A 14,882-nucleotide genomic window follows, 5' to 3' on the forward strand; every position below is an offset into this window, starting at 1 on the left:
CATGCCTTACAGGAAATATTGTTCCCTAAGCATAAGCACTTACAGTTATGTTTTAAGTTTCCAGAAAAAGAATTTTAAGCATTCAATGATGAGCTATAATTCAGAATTTGTTTTTAGCTTAAATGATGAGATTACAGTACTTAGAACAATTTTAGAAAACGAGTTATACATGCATACAGGAATGATTTAGTTGCTTCCATAACACGTTCATAGAATCATGTTGTTTTCAGGATTTCATAAGAACTATTGCATGCCATGACTATTGTTGAAGAATGTTTTGCAAACTCTCCCCAATCCCCCACTCACTGAGTATTTCAGCTCACCCCTTTTTAGACCCTTTTCCCCAGGTTCACAGGAAGAGTCGTGCTGAGGAGTGATTCCTTTCGAGGTTGGGCCCTTACGTCATCGACTCATCATGTTGTGACATGTAGCTTGTTAGCTACAGAATTATGTTTTATTCTTATGTTTATCTCCTGTGTTGATTATAAAAGATATGAATATCTGATACCATCCGTTTTTGGATTTTATGAACGTACAAGTTAGCTTTTAGATTTTCAAATGTATATATATAATTATATATATATAAGATATATAATATATATATATTATATATATATATCTTATGTTTATCTCCTGTGTTGATTATAAAAGATTGAATATCTGTACCATCCGTTTTGGATTTTATGAACGTACAAGTTAGCTTTTAGATTTTCAAATGATATATCTATATATATATATATATATATATATATATATATATATATAGATATATATATATATATATATAGGGTTTAGGGTTATATATCTGATGTGTTTATGTTTTCAAAACGAATCCAAGCGAATGTTTTTATGAAAAACGCATTTAGAATACAGGTTTTTAGATTCCCACACGCCGAGTCTCATAGGTGCGTCCGGAGCTTATGGGGTAAAGAGGGTCGAGGCGGGCCGTGTCACTTATATAAAATTAAAAAAATATTATCAGTAGTTTCATTGTACGGCCGGCCAGGACGATGGTCTGCTACCATATTTGGTGGTACGTTTTGCAAAGTCGACACTATTAGAACCGTCTTTCAAGAATCTATTACTTTCTTGACTAATTTTGACTAATTTTCCAAAATATAACAAGATATATACAAAACTAGTCAAGAATTGATATATGGAAAACATGTATTTACTTGTAAGACTTTTAGTACTCCAGTATACGATGGAAGGGGCTTTTAGCTCAATGCTAATTGGGAGGAATTGAGAAGAGAAGCGTTTTAAAAGATAGAATTACTATTGCTTCTCAAATTTTTACTTATACAAAATGGCTAGGGGTCACCCCTTTTATAGTGCTCAAGGGAGTCTTTCACATTCCCACTTTCAACTACCACCGACCCTAATAAATATCATCTACCACCTCCTATAATTAATAACTGTATAACAATTCCCTAATAAATGAGATATTTTTACTAGATCTTTCTAAGTACAAGGCTTATTATTTGAGATAAATATATGGGTCAAATATGGACTTTACATTAGGCTTAGAAAAAATATTAAACTAGTACTATATATAAGTTTATTTGATAAACCCAAATATTCTTGAATCCAAATCAAGTTTGATATTCAACAGTATTTCGCTACGGCATTTACTTCTCCCTATAATTTTTTCCTTCGCTTTCCAATGATGCAGGATGATATATATTTACAAAAGTTTTCATTCAAATTTTTCTGTTCTACGAAATCTATCCTCTAGTCTTTTGCATTTTTTAATTTTTGTCTTCACTAGCTAATCATGGTTTTGCAACTGCAGATGAAATAATATTATGCAGAAAAGTATATGTAATTGAAGAAGAATTTAAATAAGATTGCTATGGATATAATCCTTTTTCGCAACATCAATCACAACAATTACCAATACATGAGATAGCAAGAAGGCACACGGAATTGTTATATTAACGTCTCTTCTCCTCCTATTTTCTTTGCTCTTTTTCATGTTGTCCATTTTGTCGGGACATATTCCTTTTTATATATCAGAATTTCCAACACTTAATATTCTTTGAAAAAGAGAATTCAACTTTAATTCTTAGTTAAGAAATGAACTGATGCAAATAATAATAATAATAATAATAATAATAATAATAATAATAATAATAATAAATAAACAAATCCTAGATATTATATACCAAATCAAGCCTAGCTAAAGTAAATTCAACTTTCCATGTTTTCACTCAAAGAACAATAAAAACTTTTTTGAAGTTTCATGTCGGGGGTAAGGAATTGCTTTGCCGGGGCAAGGACTCCATAAATACAGATCATAAAACATGTTGTTAGTTTTTTCTTTTAGATGAGATAAATGACCGCTTGAAACTTGTTTTACCCCTTACCTTGGCTTTAATTGGAATCTTTGAAATTGCCACAATATTTTTTTCCTTTTGGGAAAATTACGAAGAGAGGAAATCACTTACATGGAGCGAAAAGTCAGCATTATAGGTGATGTTGATAGTAAGAGCTTCAATCACTGTGGTGAAGTGGTGGAGCCTATTCAACCTAACAGCTTTAGGAGAAATGAAGAGGACGAAATCTCTAACATACGGATAATTTCCAGCGGTGAAGAAGAGTCCATGGAGAGAAAGGTTAGTATTAAAGGTGATTTTGATGGTAAAAGTTTCAATAACTATGATGAAGTGTTGGAGCCTGTTCAACCTAACAACTCTAGCAGAAATGAAGAGAACGAAATCTCTACCATAGAGATAAACTCCGACCGTGAAGAAGAATCCATGGAGCGAAAAGTCAGCATTAAAAGTGATTTTGATGGTAAGAGTTTCAATCACTGCGGTCAAGTGAAAGAACCTATTCAACCTAACAGCTTTGGCGGAAATGAAGACGGCGAAATCTCTAACATAGAGATAAAGTCCAGCTCTGAAGAAGAATCCAGTACCCTCCCGAAGATAGAAAAAGTAAGTTAAATACGGATGGTTTTTGATAGTACGTTATTTTTTAATTTCTTACAGTGATTCAATAACCCAAAGTATTTGTCTTGTACACTTTCTTATATGCGCATATAATTTTCAATTAACAGTGAATCCATCGAGGGAGGAGATTGAGGATCGTGTTCGGTGCTGGAAACTATTGAAGGCTATACAGCAAAATGATTGGAAAGGTGTAGCAGATTTCATAAGCCTAAATCCCAATGCCTTGTGTCCGCCATTGTTAGGATTTATATGCCGGACACTGTTTTTCACATGATAACTCGAAAGTTAGTTACTCCCTCTTGGCTTATCGAGAAGCTCGTATCGATGGTACCTCCAGAAACACTACATGTAAAACCCCGTTCTATATATATATATATTCTCTTTGGTTTTGTTTATAAGAAGGGACTTTTCTGTCAAATTTTAAAGTTTGGTTCGGGATGAAAACGAAGAAATGGAAACTGTTGGATTTGCATGTAGCAAGGGCACAAAATCTGGAGGTTTTTGGAAGGAAAAGATGATGTGACAGGGTTATATAGAATTAAGAGAATTTGGGGGCTGTTGTGTAAAAAATAAAATAAAATTGTTTTATATAAATTTGGGCTGCTCGCCCAAACGAAGAAGAAAAAGTTGAGAGAAGGAAAAGAAGAGAGAGAGAATGTGAGGTAAGTATCGGCCAAGTAAACATGAAGGGAGATCACACCAATTTTTGCAGAAATTGTATCATGCATGTAGTTACTAGAGTGAGTCATCTCACTATTTTCTTCGATTTGTGTAATTCTAATTCAATTTTGTTAAATTGGGTTGTTAGGTGGAGAAGAGAGGGATGATGCTTGAGGCAGTTTGGCATTTTGGGTTGAGCTAAAATTTTTGTGATTGGATTTCCAAATACTTGTTTTAAAGACTCAATTTCATTTGCATGTCAAGTGATGAATTTCTATTAAAATGTTTGGTGCAAAAATTGTTAGTTAATTATGATATTTGCTAAATCCCACTTTGCATGTTTCGGCTGAATTAATTGTTGGATGATTTTGCACTAGATTTGGTTCTAAAGTATGTGATTAGATGCTGCATGTTACATGTATATCTATATACTGTTCACACGGAATTCAATGAGGGTGAAAATGCTTGTAAGAGGTGTGGGTTGTGTTTGGCTGTTGGAATCTTTTTGTAAGAATGAAATTTTGCTAGTTTATGCTGCTGCATGTTGAATTTGAGTTTAAAATTTGTTATATTGGTGTTTGGTGGGTATATTTCTTTGACTGATTGTGCTATATTTTTAAATTTGGTTGTTTATATGAAAATTTATGGTTATGGGGTTGCTTTACTATGACCGAATGCATAAAAAGAAGTAGGTGAAGTGAACATGAAATGGAGGTGGTTCATTTTGCTGCATGGGGCTTCTATTCATGATTTATTTGGGTTTTCAATTGTGATGTTTGTTGGCTGCATTTTTGGCCGATTAAAGCAAATGGAGGCCGGGATTACATGCGTTTTGTGGACTGCATTTTTGGCCAATTTATGCATGTAATAGTGGCTGGATTCATATGTGTTCATGGCTGCATTTTTGGTCGATTTATGCATTTGATCGTGGCTGGAATGTTGTTTAAAAAATATGTTGTTTTGTGTTTTCAAATTCTCGAATTTAAGGTAATTTGAGTGGAAATTGTATTGAGTTCTTGAGTACTGCATTTTAAATATTCAATAGCCCCTTTTTATTTCCATGAGATGCACATTTTTGCATGTATAATGTAATTCATTACTTCTTAATATATATACTTTGACTATATTATCTGTATATGTGATCAAATTAGAGTTTGACATATTATATGTAGTGTTAATTGATGGATATAGAGCTTGGGTTTTGGATTTAATTAAATTGGTGTTTGGGGTTCAATGAAGTGAGTGGGCCTAATGGTGTTTAAGTTTAAGTAAATAGGCTTAATGGTGTTTGGTTTATTGAAATAGTTGGGCTGTTGGGTTTTTATTTCTTAATTTTGGGCTTAATGGAGTTGTTGGACTTAATTGAATTAGTGGATTAATTGTGTTGGTCGATTTACTTAGTTGGTGGACATAATTAAAAAGGGTTGAACTGTTTGTTTTGAAACATGTTTAGAAAACTGCAGTTTCACCCTTGTATGCGATTTTTGAATATTATGTCATATATGCATGATTTATAAGCACTTATATAATATGCTCTTGACTTATATGTTACTTGAGATTATGCATGAGATATTAGTGGTGCTACAACCACCCTATATAGTACCCATCCCCCAGTTTCAAGCTCTGTCCATGCGATACAGGATTCGCTAGGTATTGAGATATTCGGTCTTCAGGCTCTGCACATGCGTATTAAGATATTCAATGCCTTGCCTGAGCGTTGAGTCTATCCGCTAGGTATTGAGATGGTTTTCTTCAGGCTTTGCCCGCACGATGATACATCTTACTGGGTATTGAGATGTTTTTCCCAACTCTGCCTGTGTGTGGGACGCCCACCAGGTATCAAGATTTTTCCCCAGGGTACTAGTCGTGGTGAGAACCTTCAGTATCAGTTTATTGTTTCAGAGCAGGATATCAGTTTATAGTTTTCAGATACCGGCCTATAGGTTTCTGTATCAGTTAATAGTTTTAGTAACAGTCTCAAAATCAGCTTTTAGTTTTAGAATGTTCAAAATTCAGATTACAGTACTTAGAATAATTAGAAACGAGTTATGCATGCATACATGAATGATTAGCTGCTTCCATAACATGTTCATAGAATCATGTTGTTTTCAGAATTTCATAAGAACTATTACATGCCATAACTATTGTTGAAGATATGTTTTGCAAACTCCCCCTTTTCCCCACTCACTGAGTATTTCAAATCGTGCTAAGTAGTGAGTCACTGCTCAAGGTTGTGCCACGTGTCGACAACTTCTCATGTTTGTATTATGGCATATGTTCCAAAAACAAAATGGCTTATGTTTCTTTTGTAATAGTCTTATGTTTTTGTTGTAATTACACAAGACTTGATACTATGTTTCTAGATTTTCATGGATTATGCATTATATTTTTCCAGACCGCCTAAATATATTTATGTACCTATTCATACATATATTTCTAATTACATTTTCATACGGATTAATTATGTAAAGTATATTCAGGAAAACACGATTTCAGATTTCACAATTTTCCCCACACGGCACGTCTCGGTCATCCGAGTCTTGTGCGAGTGCCCGGATCCTATGGGATGAGGAAGGTCGGGATGGGTCGTGTCACTGCAAGAGTTGACAATTGAGCCTAATGGATTATCGCCTATATTCATTGCTGCTATATACGGCAATAAAAAGGCTGCAGAAGCATTTGTAGGTCGGAACAATGCTTTGCCCAACATTCGCCACAGCAGAGGTTTTCTCCCAATTCAAATATCAGCTTCATCTGGTCAGGAGGACATAACTCAGTACCTACTCAATGTGACAACTACTGTGAAACCCCGTTTTTAATCCTAATACATATTACATATTCTGTGTGATTTTATTTTTATGGAAGGGGATTTCTGTTAGTTTTTAAAAGTTTTATTGGGAATGAAATTGCAAGATAAGGAAGCTGTTGGGTTTGCATGTAACAAGGGGCAAAATCTGGAGGTTTATTTGAAAGAAATGCTGATGTGGTAGGGGTTTAGCGGGATTACCTGTAATCTAGGGGCAGAAGCATAAATTTAGAAAGACTAAAAATATAAAATATGAAGAAGAAGAAAGATGAGAGAAAAAACCCGAGAGAAAGAAAAGAAAAAGGAGAAGAGAAGAAAGAGTGGGTTGGCCGAGAGGTTGAGCGACAGAGCAATGGAGGAAATGAAACGAAATAGAATTGGGGAGAAGAAAGAAAAATAGCAGATCGGCCATAACCCAGTTTCTAATAGTCCATGCATGTAGATTGGGAGGTAGAGATTCTAAATTTCTTCTTCAATCCAAGAGAAATTAACCCATTATTGTTCTGATGCTAGGAACGAAGGAGAAGAATGGAGGAGAGTGCTTGAGCCTTCAATTTTTAGTTCGGTTGAGCTGAATAGGTGAGTGGACCAGCCAAAACCTCTTTTAAAAACTCAATTCCTTTTGTTCATGTAAAGTGTTGATTTCTATTATAGTGTTTGATCCAAATTTTGGTGTGATATCTTGTTAAATCTGTCTTGCATGTGTCGGCTGAGCTGACTTTAAAGTGCTGCATGTCCTTTCGATTCTAGCACCATGTCTTGATGAAATCTGGAATTTTTGTAAGTGGAAAATGATTGAATCCTTTTCTAAAGTTTGCATTTTTCAAGTTGCATGTAACTTGATGCTTTTGTTTGTACCATAGAGATGATTTTTGGATGTTGTTGATTTGAGAGTAGTATGGAGAAAGGTTTAAAATGGGCAGAATTAGAAATGCTAACTTGGCTGCATGTGTGCATTTTATGCATATACATAATGTTTGCGAATAGAAAAGAATTATGGGAAGTTGTATGTTGGATATGGTGGCTGACTATTGTGGTTAACTGAAATTGGAGATTTAATGCAACAATTTTATACGGTAAGCATAATGTGATCCTAAAGAACCAAGAGTTATTTATGTTTTTGGTTTAAAAAGTTATGCTGTGAAATTCTGACAGTCCGAACTTCCAAAATTTTATAATGTTTCGGGTTTGCAAATGAAGCTAAATTTCAAGATATTTTGTTTTAGACTTATAGAGATTGGGTGAAATTGATTTCACCCCAAAATTCGAAGTATTGGATTTTTTAAATTTTTAATTCTGCATGAATTCTGGAATTTCATGTTTTCTGTAGAGCATGCATTTTTCAGAACTGAAATAATCACTTATACTTACCAAATTGGTGATTTTAAATTCTGGTGAATCCTATATGTGCCTAGTTTAATTCTGGAGAGTTTCATGAGTTTAGATTAAGGCTGAATTGTTATGAATTTAACAAGTCAGTAACCTCAATTCTGAAACAGTTGGCAGATTTAAATAGTTGAAGAAAAATTGTGTTTTAAATAGTTATTGACTCGAAATGACTTGAAAATTTACTGGATCAACATATTTTTGTCGAATGCCCCTTGAAATTATAGCTTGTTTGGTGAGTGGATTAAACCATTCTTCTCCAAATCCTTAAATCCTGCTTGCTGTTAACTTGTGATTTAATTTTAAATGTTTTGATGAAGTTGGTATATGAATTTATAGTGTTCTGCTAATGAATAAATGTTGCTGTTGAGAGTAGAGAATTGGTTGATTGTATACGGGTTGAGGTTCCTATGTTTGTAAATGGTTTCTTGGTAAAAAGAAAAGAGAGGGTTCATTCGTCAGTTTTGAAAGTAAGTTTAAAACTTGCATTCTACCCCCATTTTGCTGGAATTTCATACGTTTTGGCATGATTGCTTTTATTGAAATGTGGTTGTGTCGGACATATGCTATGGTAATGGTATGTTGAAAGTAATTTTTAATCTGGGTTAAACTGTCGTTTTAAAACATGTTTGGAAATTTTTAGTTTCACCCCTGGTGTGATTTTTGAATATTTTGTCATATAGCATGATTTATAACACATATGTGGTATGTTCTGACTTATATATGTTACTTGAGTTATGCAGAGATTGTTGAAATATGCTCTTGACTTACATGTTACTGAGATTATGCATGAGATTGTTATGGTGCTAAAACACCCTACAAAGTACCCATCCCCCAGAGATACAGATTTTTGGCTCGCCCGCGCATGATAGATCTTGCCGGTATGACAATTTTATTGGCCTTCCTGGGCTTGATGTGCCGCCAGGTATGACAGATTTTATTGCTCTGCCGGGCGTTGAGTGGTCCGCCAGGTATGACAGATTTTATTGGCTCTGCCTGGGCGTTGAGGTGTCCGCCAGGTATGACAGTTCATTGGCTCTCTGCTGGCGTTGAGTGGTCCGCCAGTATGACAGATTTTATTGGCTCTGCCGCGTTGAGTGGTCCGCCAGGTATGACAGATTTTATTGCTCTGCCTGGGCGTTGAGTGGTCCGCCAGGTATGACAGATTTTATTGGCTCTGCCTGGGCGTTGAGTGGTCCGCCAGGTATGACAGTTTCAGTAGCTCTGCCCGCGCGATGATAGATCTTGCAGGTATGACAGTACATCCCTTGCTTTGCTTGCTGCGGAAGCCCACCAGGTAAGACAGATTTCCCCGAGGGTACTAGTTGCGTGAGATTTTTCTGTATTAACATCATAATCAGTTTAAATGTTCAAAATCACATTCAGTTTTTAGTATCAGCTATGAGTGATGGTCTCAATATGGGTTTCCAGAATATTTATTAAGAGAGCTTTGAGTATTAGCAACAGTTTCGAAATAAGATATCAACTTATATTTCAGTATCAGTAAAAGCTACAAGTACCAATTTAAAGTTCAGTCATCAGCATAAAGTTTACAGTATTCCCAAAATCAGTTATCAGTGCATAGTTTCAGAAAAATCAGTTTTCAATTTATATATCATCACAGCAGTTATAAATTTAGTTCCAGATTTTGTTTTGTGAACCATAGTGTTCATTGAATGATGGTTTGGATGTTTGCAGCATGATTAGTAGAGTTATTATTTTCATGATCATATGCATTCTTGAGGGATGACATAGATGGTTGCAGCATCCTTGCGGAAATATTGTTCCCAGAAGCATAAGCACTTATAGTTATGTTTTAAGTTTCCAGAAAAAATTTTAGCATTCAATGATGGCTATATTCAGAATTTGTTTCGCTTGAATGATGAGATTACATACTTAGAACAATTTTAGAAAACGGTTATAACATGCATACAGGAATGATTAGTACTTCCATAACACGTTCTATATCATGTTGTTTCTGGATTTCATAGAACTATTGCATGCCATGACTATTGTTGAAGAATGTTTTCAAACTCTCCCCAATCCCCCACTCACTGAGTATTTCAGCTCACCCCTTTTAGACCTTTTTCCCCAGGTTCCAGGAAGAGTCGTGCTGAGGAGTGATTCCTTTCGAGGTTGGGCCCTTACGTCATCGACTCATCATGTGTGTAAAATATCATGCTTGTTATCGCTCCCGAATTATGTTTTATCCTTATGTTTATCTCCTGTGTTGATTATAAAAGATATGAATATCTGATACCATCCGTTTTTGGATTTTATGAACGTACAAGTTAGCTTTCAGATTTTCAAATGTATACATATATATATCTTATGTGTTTATGCTTTCAAAACGAATCCAAGCGAATGTTTTTATGAAAAACGTATTTAGAATACAGGTTTTTAGATTCCCACACGGCACGTCTCGGCCGCCCGAGTCTCATAGGTGCACCCGGAGCTTATGGGGTAAGGAGGGTTGAGGCGGGTCGTGTCAACTACTCCCTTGGATGGTGAGACGGGCGTTGCACTGGTTAAATCTTTTATTCGTTCTGGTCTCTATTGTAAGTGTCATTGCCATAAATATTCCATATTAGTTAGATAACATTTAATTGTCAACGTAAACTCTGAAAGCATTTGCAATAATTATGCTACCTCAACTCCATTTACAGGTTCAGCTTTTGATTTATTGAAGATATATCCAAACTTAATAACTGAAAATGAGGACAGAGGAAGTATACTAGAAGAGCTAGCTTACAAGCCACTGGCATTTAAAAGTGGGAGTCGGTTTGGATATTGGCGATGTTTAATCTATCATTGTATATATGCTACTCTCTAGCTACTTTCTATATAGAATCTGTCACTAGACAGTATGTCAAAATTAACAGCGCTTGCATGTTTTTGCAGGGATTCCTGTGCAGGAAGAACATATTCGTTATCCTAAAACTGTGCTGGGAGACACAGAGAGTCAAATTGAGACTTTAAAGAAGTTCAAAAAATTCACTTATTTTGGATATATTAGTCATCAAATCTCTACTATATCTGGTTTGTGGATCACCTCCCATGTCTAAATTTATTTAAGGATCCATCTTTTAAATTCTATTACTTATAATACTAATTAAAAGATGCTATTTGTTTTATATCATAGCTGCCTTGTGCCAAAAGTTTCACATTTTGCTGTGGAATACCCTCATTAATCTAGGTATTCAACTATTTCTAATTAGAATGAGTACTTTAAAGACATATTTCTTCTGCTGACTGGAGTTGAATGACAGTTCTAGGCATCAAATACATAAGTGATATAAATTTAATGCACATTCAAACCCTTGAAATAGTTAGAATGATGTGCCATGAGGGAGTTATATGGAGTAATGCTGAAGCCTCGAAGCCATTGGCTACTTCAATTTTAACAGCCACAAGATTCGGGATTTGCGAGATGGTACGTGAAATTTTCAATGCCCATTTCTATTCTTATACTTTTTGTGAAGATGAACAACATAATATATTATTCCATCTCGCAATTTTACATCCCCAAGACAAAGTTTTTAGTCTCATAAATGAAATGGACTTATTTATATAGGAGTGGAAAGCAGCAATCGAGAATGAAAAAACTGACAACATATTGCATTTAACTGGAAGGTTGGTACCTTCAAGTCGAGTCTCTGGTGCAGCACTACACATGCAGAGAGAGTTACAATGGCTTAAGGTGATATATTTTTTGTGTATAGCTAGCATCTAACCATGCAATATAATAAAAGTTTGATAATACTTTTTTTGAATAATTATCTTTAATATAGAATGTCAAAACGACTATTTTCTTGGAATTTCTTGATCACTATAGCCCTTTTTTGATCTTGTATCAGAAGGTTGTCAACCACAAAAATGTTCTACTTTCATTTTCTACAGAAATAAATAATTACATGTAGCTTCTATAGGCTTATAAATTTGTAAATTTGTCTTCAAATAAACAGAAGTTTCAGAAAAGATTGCAGGTCTGTAGGGTTTTATAAGAAATTTAAAGTTTTTCTTGTTTTTTTGAATAATTAATATGTTATTTCATGTTCAGGCTGTGGAAAGTTATGTCCGTTCATCCTTTCAAGATCAAAAAAATTCATTCAATAAAACTCCTAGAGAAGTGTTTACGGAAGAACACAAGGATTTAGTTAAAGAAGGTGAAAAATGGATGAAGGGTACTGATTCATCATGCACTCTTGTAGCAGCACTAATAACCACAGTAGTGTTTGCAACAGCTTTTCCTGTACCAGGGGGCAACAATAATGACGGCATACCCAATTTCATGAACGAAATACCTTTCATAGTCTTTGCTATACCAGATGCCCTTGCATTCATTTCTTCTACCGCTTCAGTGCTAATGTTCTTGGGAATCCTCACTTGACGTTACTCAGAAGAGGATTTTTTGGAGTCGTTGCCAAAGAAGTTAATGGTTGGCCTTATGACCTTGTTCTTTTCCATTACAAGCATGATGGTAGCGTTTGGTGCAACATATTACATCGTTCTTTCAAACCCATGGAAATTGGTTATCATTCCAATTGCCTCACTTGGTTGTCTTCCAGTCCTGTTATTTGCATGGATGCAGTTTCCTCTCTTGGTCGATATATTTATATCCACTTATAGGCCTACTATTCGCTTTAACCGCAATTAAGCAACTGAGGATGTATGACCATGTAATTATATCTTCAGGAGCTAAACAAGGTCTTTCTTGTTTAACTATATAGTCATTATCAGTTTCAATTTCTTCTTATATTTATTGTAAATAACACATTAATTTGATAGATATTATAAACTTGATAGAAACGTTGAACTGAAAGCAGAACAAAACCAGAGCACCACATTACAACCAAACAGAGCAGCCTAGTCCTTAAGCATGAATTTTAACTTTAGCGGTTTAAAATTGTACCTCATCTGTGCATGACGCAGTATTGGTTTCAAATTTCATTCATTTTAAGCACTTACTTGACTTTATCTTTAAAAATTAATATAAACAAAAACCAAAAATCGTTGGAAAATGTTCTTTTAGCTCAAGACTAACTAGGAGGAATTGAGAAGAAAAGTGTTTTTGAAGACAAGATTACTATTGCTTCTCAAATTTGACTTATACAAAATGGTTGGGTGTCACCCCTTTTTAAAGTGCTCAAGGGCCTAGTTAGTGAATTCGTTCGCATATCATTTGCAAATTTCCGTATGTTATCAACACATCCATATTATTCACGAACTATATATCTCAGACATTTTATTCACTAATTATTCCCGTGTCAAAATTGTGCCCAACTTTTACAAACGTATTTTTCACCATTTGCTATATCATATCCGTAAAATTCTCATACTTTTTTTTTTATCATACCTGTATTTACCTTTGCATTTGAAATGTTATATTGATTTTAACTATGTGGTCCATGAAAAGTGTTAAAACCAAAATTGATATTGTTATATTTTTTAAAACGTGTTATTAACAATATGCCGTATTAAACCCGTATTGTATTTTTTCTGTACTGAATTTTATGACTGATTTTTTACAAACTTATTTTTTACTATTTGTCATATCATACCTATAAAATTTATGTATCTTTTTTTTTGCCGTGTATTACTAAGGGGGCGTTTGTCTAAGCTTATGAAAATTAGCTTATAAGCAACAATTGCTTATAAGCCAAAATTACCTTATAAGCATTTGAAATTTTAAGCAATTACGTGTTTGGTTAAAGTACTTATAAGTGGCTGATAAGTAATTGACGTGTTTGGCAAAATTTAGTTTATAAATACATTTTATTATAAAATTACTAAAAAAGATACTACATTAAACAATAGCATACTATGGAATTTTAAAATTAAACAAGGGTAATGTGGTAATATACTTGGTCAAACTAGCTTATAAGCAAAGTGCTTATAAGCCAAAAAAAAAAGTACCTTCCTCCCAACTTATTTTTTTTTAGCTTATAAACTCAACTTATAAGCTCAAAAAAATTATAAACAAACATGTCAGCTTAATTTTAGAGCTTATAAGCAAGTTTAACCAGCTTATAAGCTTAGACAAACACCCCCTAACTAGACTCAAGGGAGTCTTCTAACCTCCAAGTCCCATTTACCACATGTCCTAATAAATATTGTCTACCATATTCTATAATTAATAACTGTCTCACAACTTTCTAATAAATGAGATATTTTTACAAGATATTTCTAGTCACAAGGCCTATTATTTAGGCTAAATACATGGGTCAAATATGGGCTTTACATTGGGCTTAGAAAGAATATTAAGCTAACAATTTATATGGGTCGAAGTGATAAACCCAAATAGTCTTGGCCGAAATAAGTTTAATGTTCAACATAAATGGCTTTGGATGATCTTAGGATATAGAATAAATGGACATCAAACTAATAAATCTAATACTATTTAAATTCGATGTGACTCATCCAGTTTAGGAATTAGGATATATAAACACTGACTTCAAGCCGAAGTTCATAATCTTCAGAAGATTTAATCAAGACTTCTTTATTTTCACGTGATATTGGAGTTCCACCAGAAGTTTGATCTTCACAACAAACTGATCCTTACTTAAATTCGGTTTTGAAGTTGAAGTTTTCTCCNTCTTGGCCGAAATAAGTTTAATGTTCAACATAAATGGCTTTGGATGATCTTAGGATATAGAATAAATGGACATCAAACTAATAAATCTAATACTAATTAAATTCGATGTGACTCATCCAGTTTAAAAATTAGGATATATAACTACTGACGTCAAGCTGAAGTTCATAATCTTCAGAAGATTTAATCAAGACTTCTTTTTGGTTTTCTTCAATTTGTAGGGACGAGTTCCTGATTATCCGAATCCCATTTGTCTAACAGATCCCCACACACTGACTGTTTGTAGAAAAAGAAAATTGCAACTTTGATTGTGACAGAGGAAATGAATCGATGCAAACCAATAAGAAGAAGATTCATTAGTTCATTAATTAATGAAATAGTATATCGCTATGGTTCTGGAAAATCTGAAAGGAAAATGAAAAGGCAAATTTGGAGAAAAAGGAATTATATATGAAAGTTGATGAAAGGCTTCATGGCTGCATAT

General features: G+C 34.1%; 1 protein-coding gene across 1 annotated transcript; it reads left to right on the forward strand.

The window, feature by feature from the left end:
• Positions 1–11,091: 11,091 nt before the first annotated feature.
• Positions 11,092–12,529, forward strand: LOC116120262 (ankyrin repeat-containing protein ITN1-like). Its single transcript, XM_031406211.1, has 3 exons — positions 11,092–11,239; positions 11,381–11,506; positions 11,867–12,529. Exons 1-3 carry the CDS (start codon positions 11,111–11,113, stop codon positions 12,194–12,196), a joined length of 585 nt encoding a protein of 194 aa, XP_031262071.1. The 5' UTR covers positions 11,092–11,110; the 3' UTR covers positions 12,197–12,529.
• Positions 12,530–14,882: the final 2,353 nt, after the last annotated feature.

This window comes from Pistacia vera, unplaced genomic scaffold (genome assembly GCF_008641045.1).
Source record: "Pistacia vera cultivar Batoury unplaced genomic scaffold, PisVer_v2 Contig93, whole genome shotgun sequence".
Classification (NCBI taxonomy): Eukaryota; Viridiplantae; Streptophyta; class Magnoliopsida; order Sapindales; family Anacardiaceae; genus Pistacia; species Pistacia vera.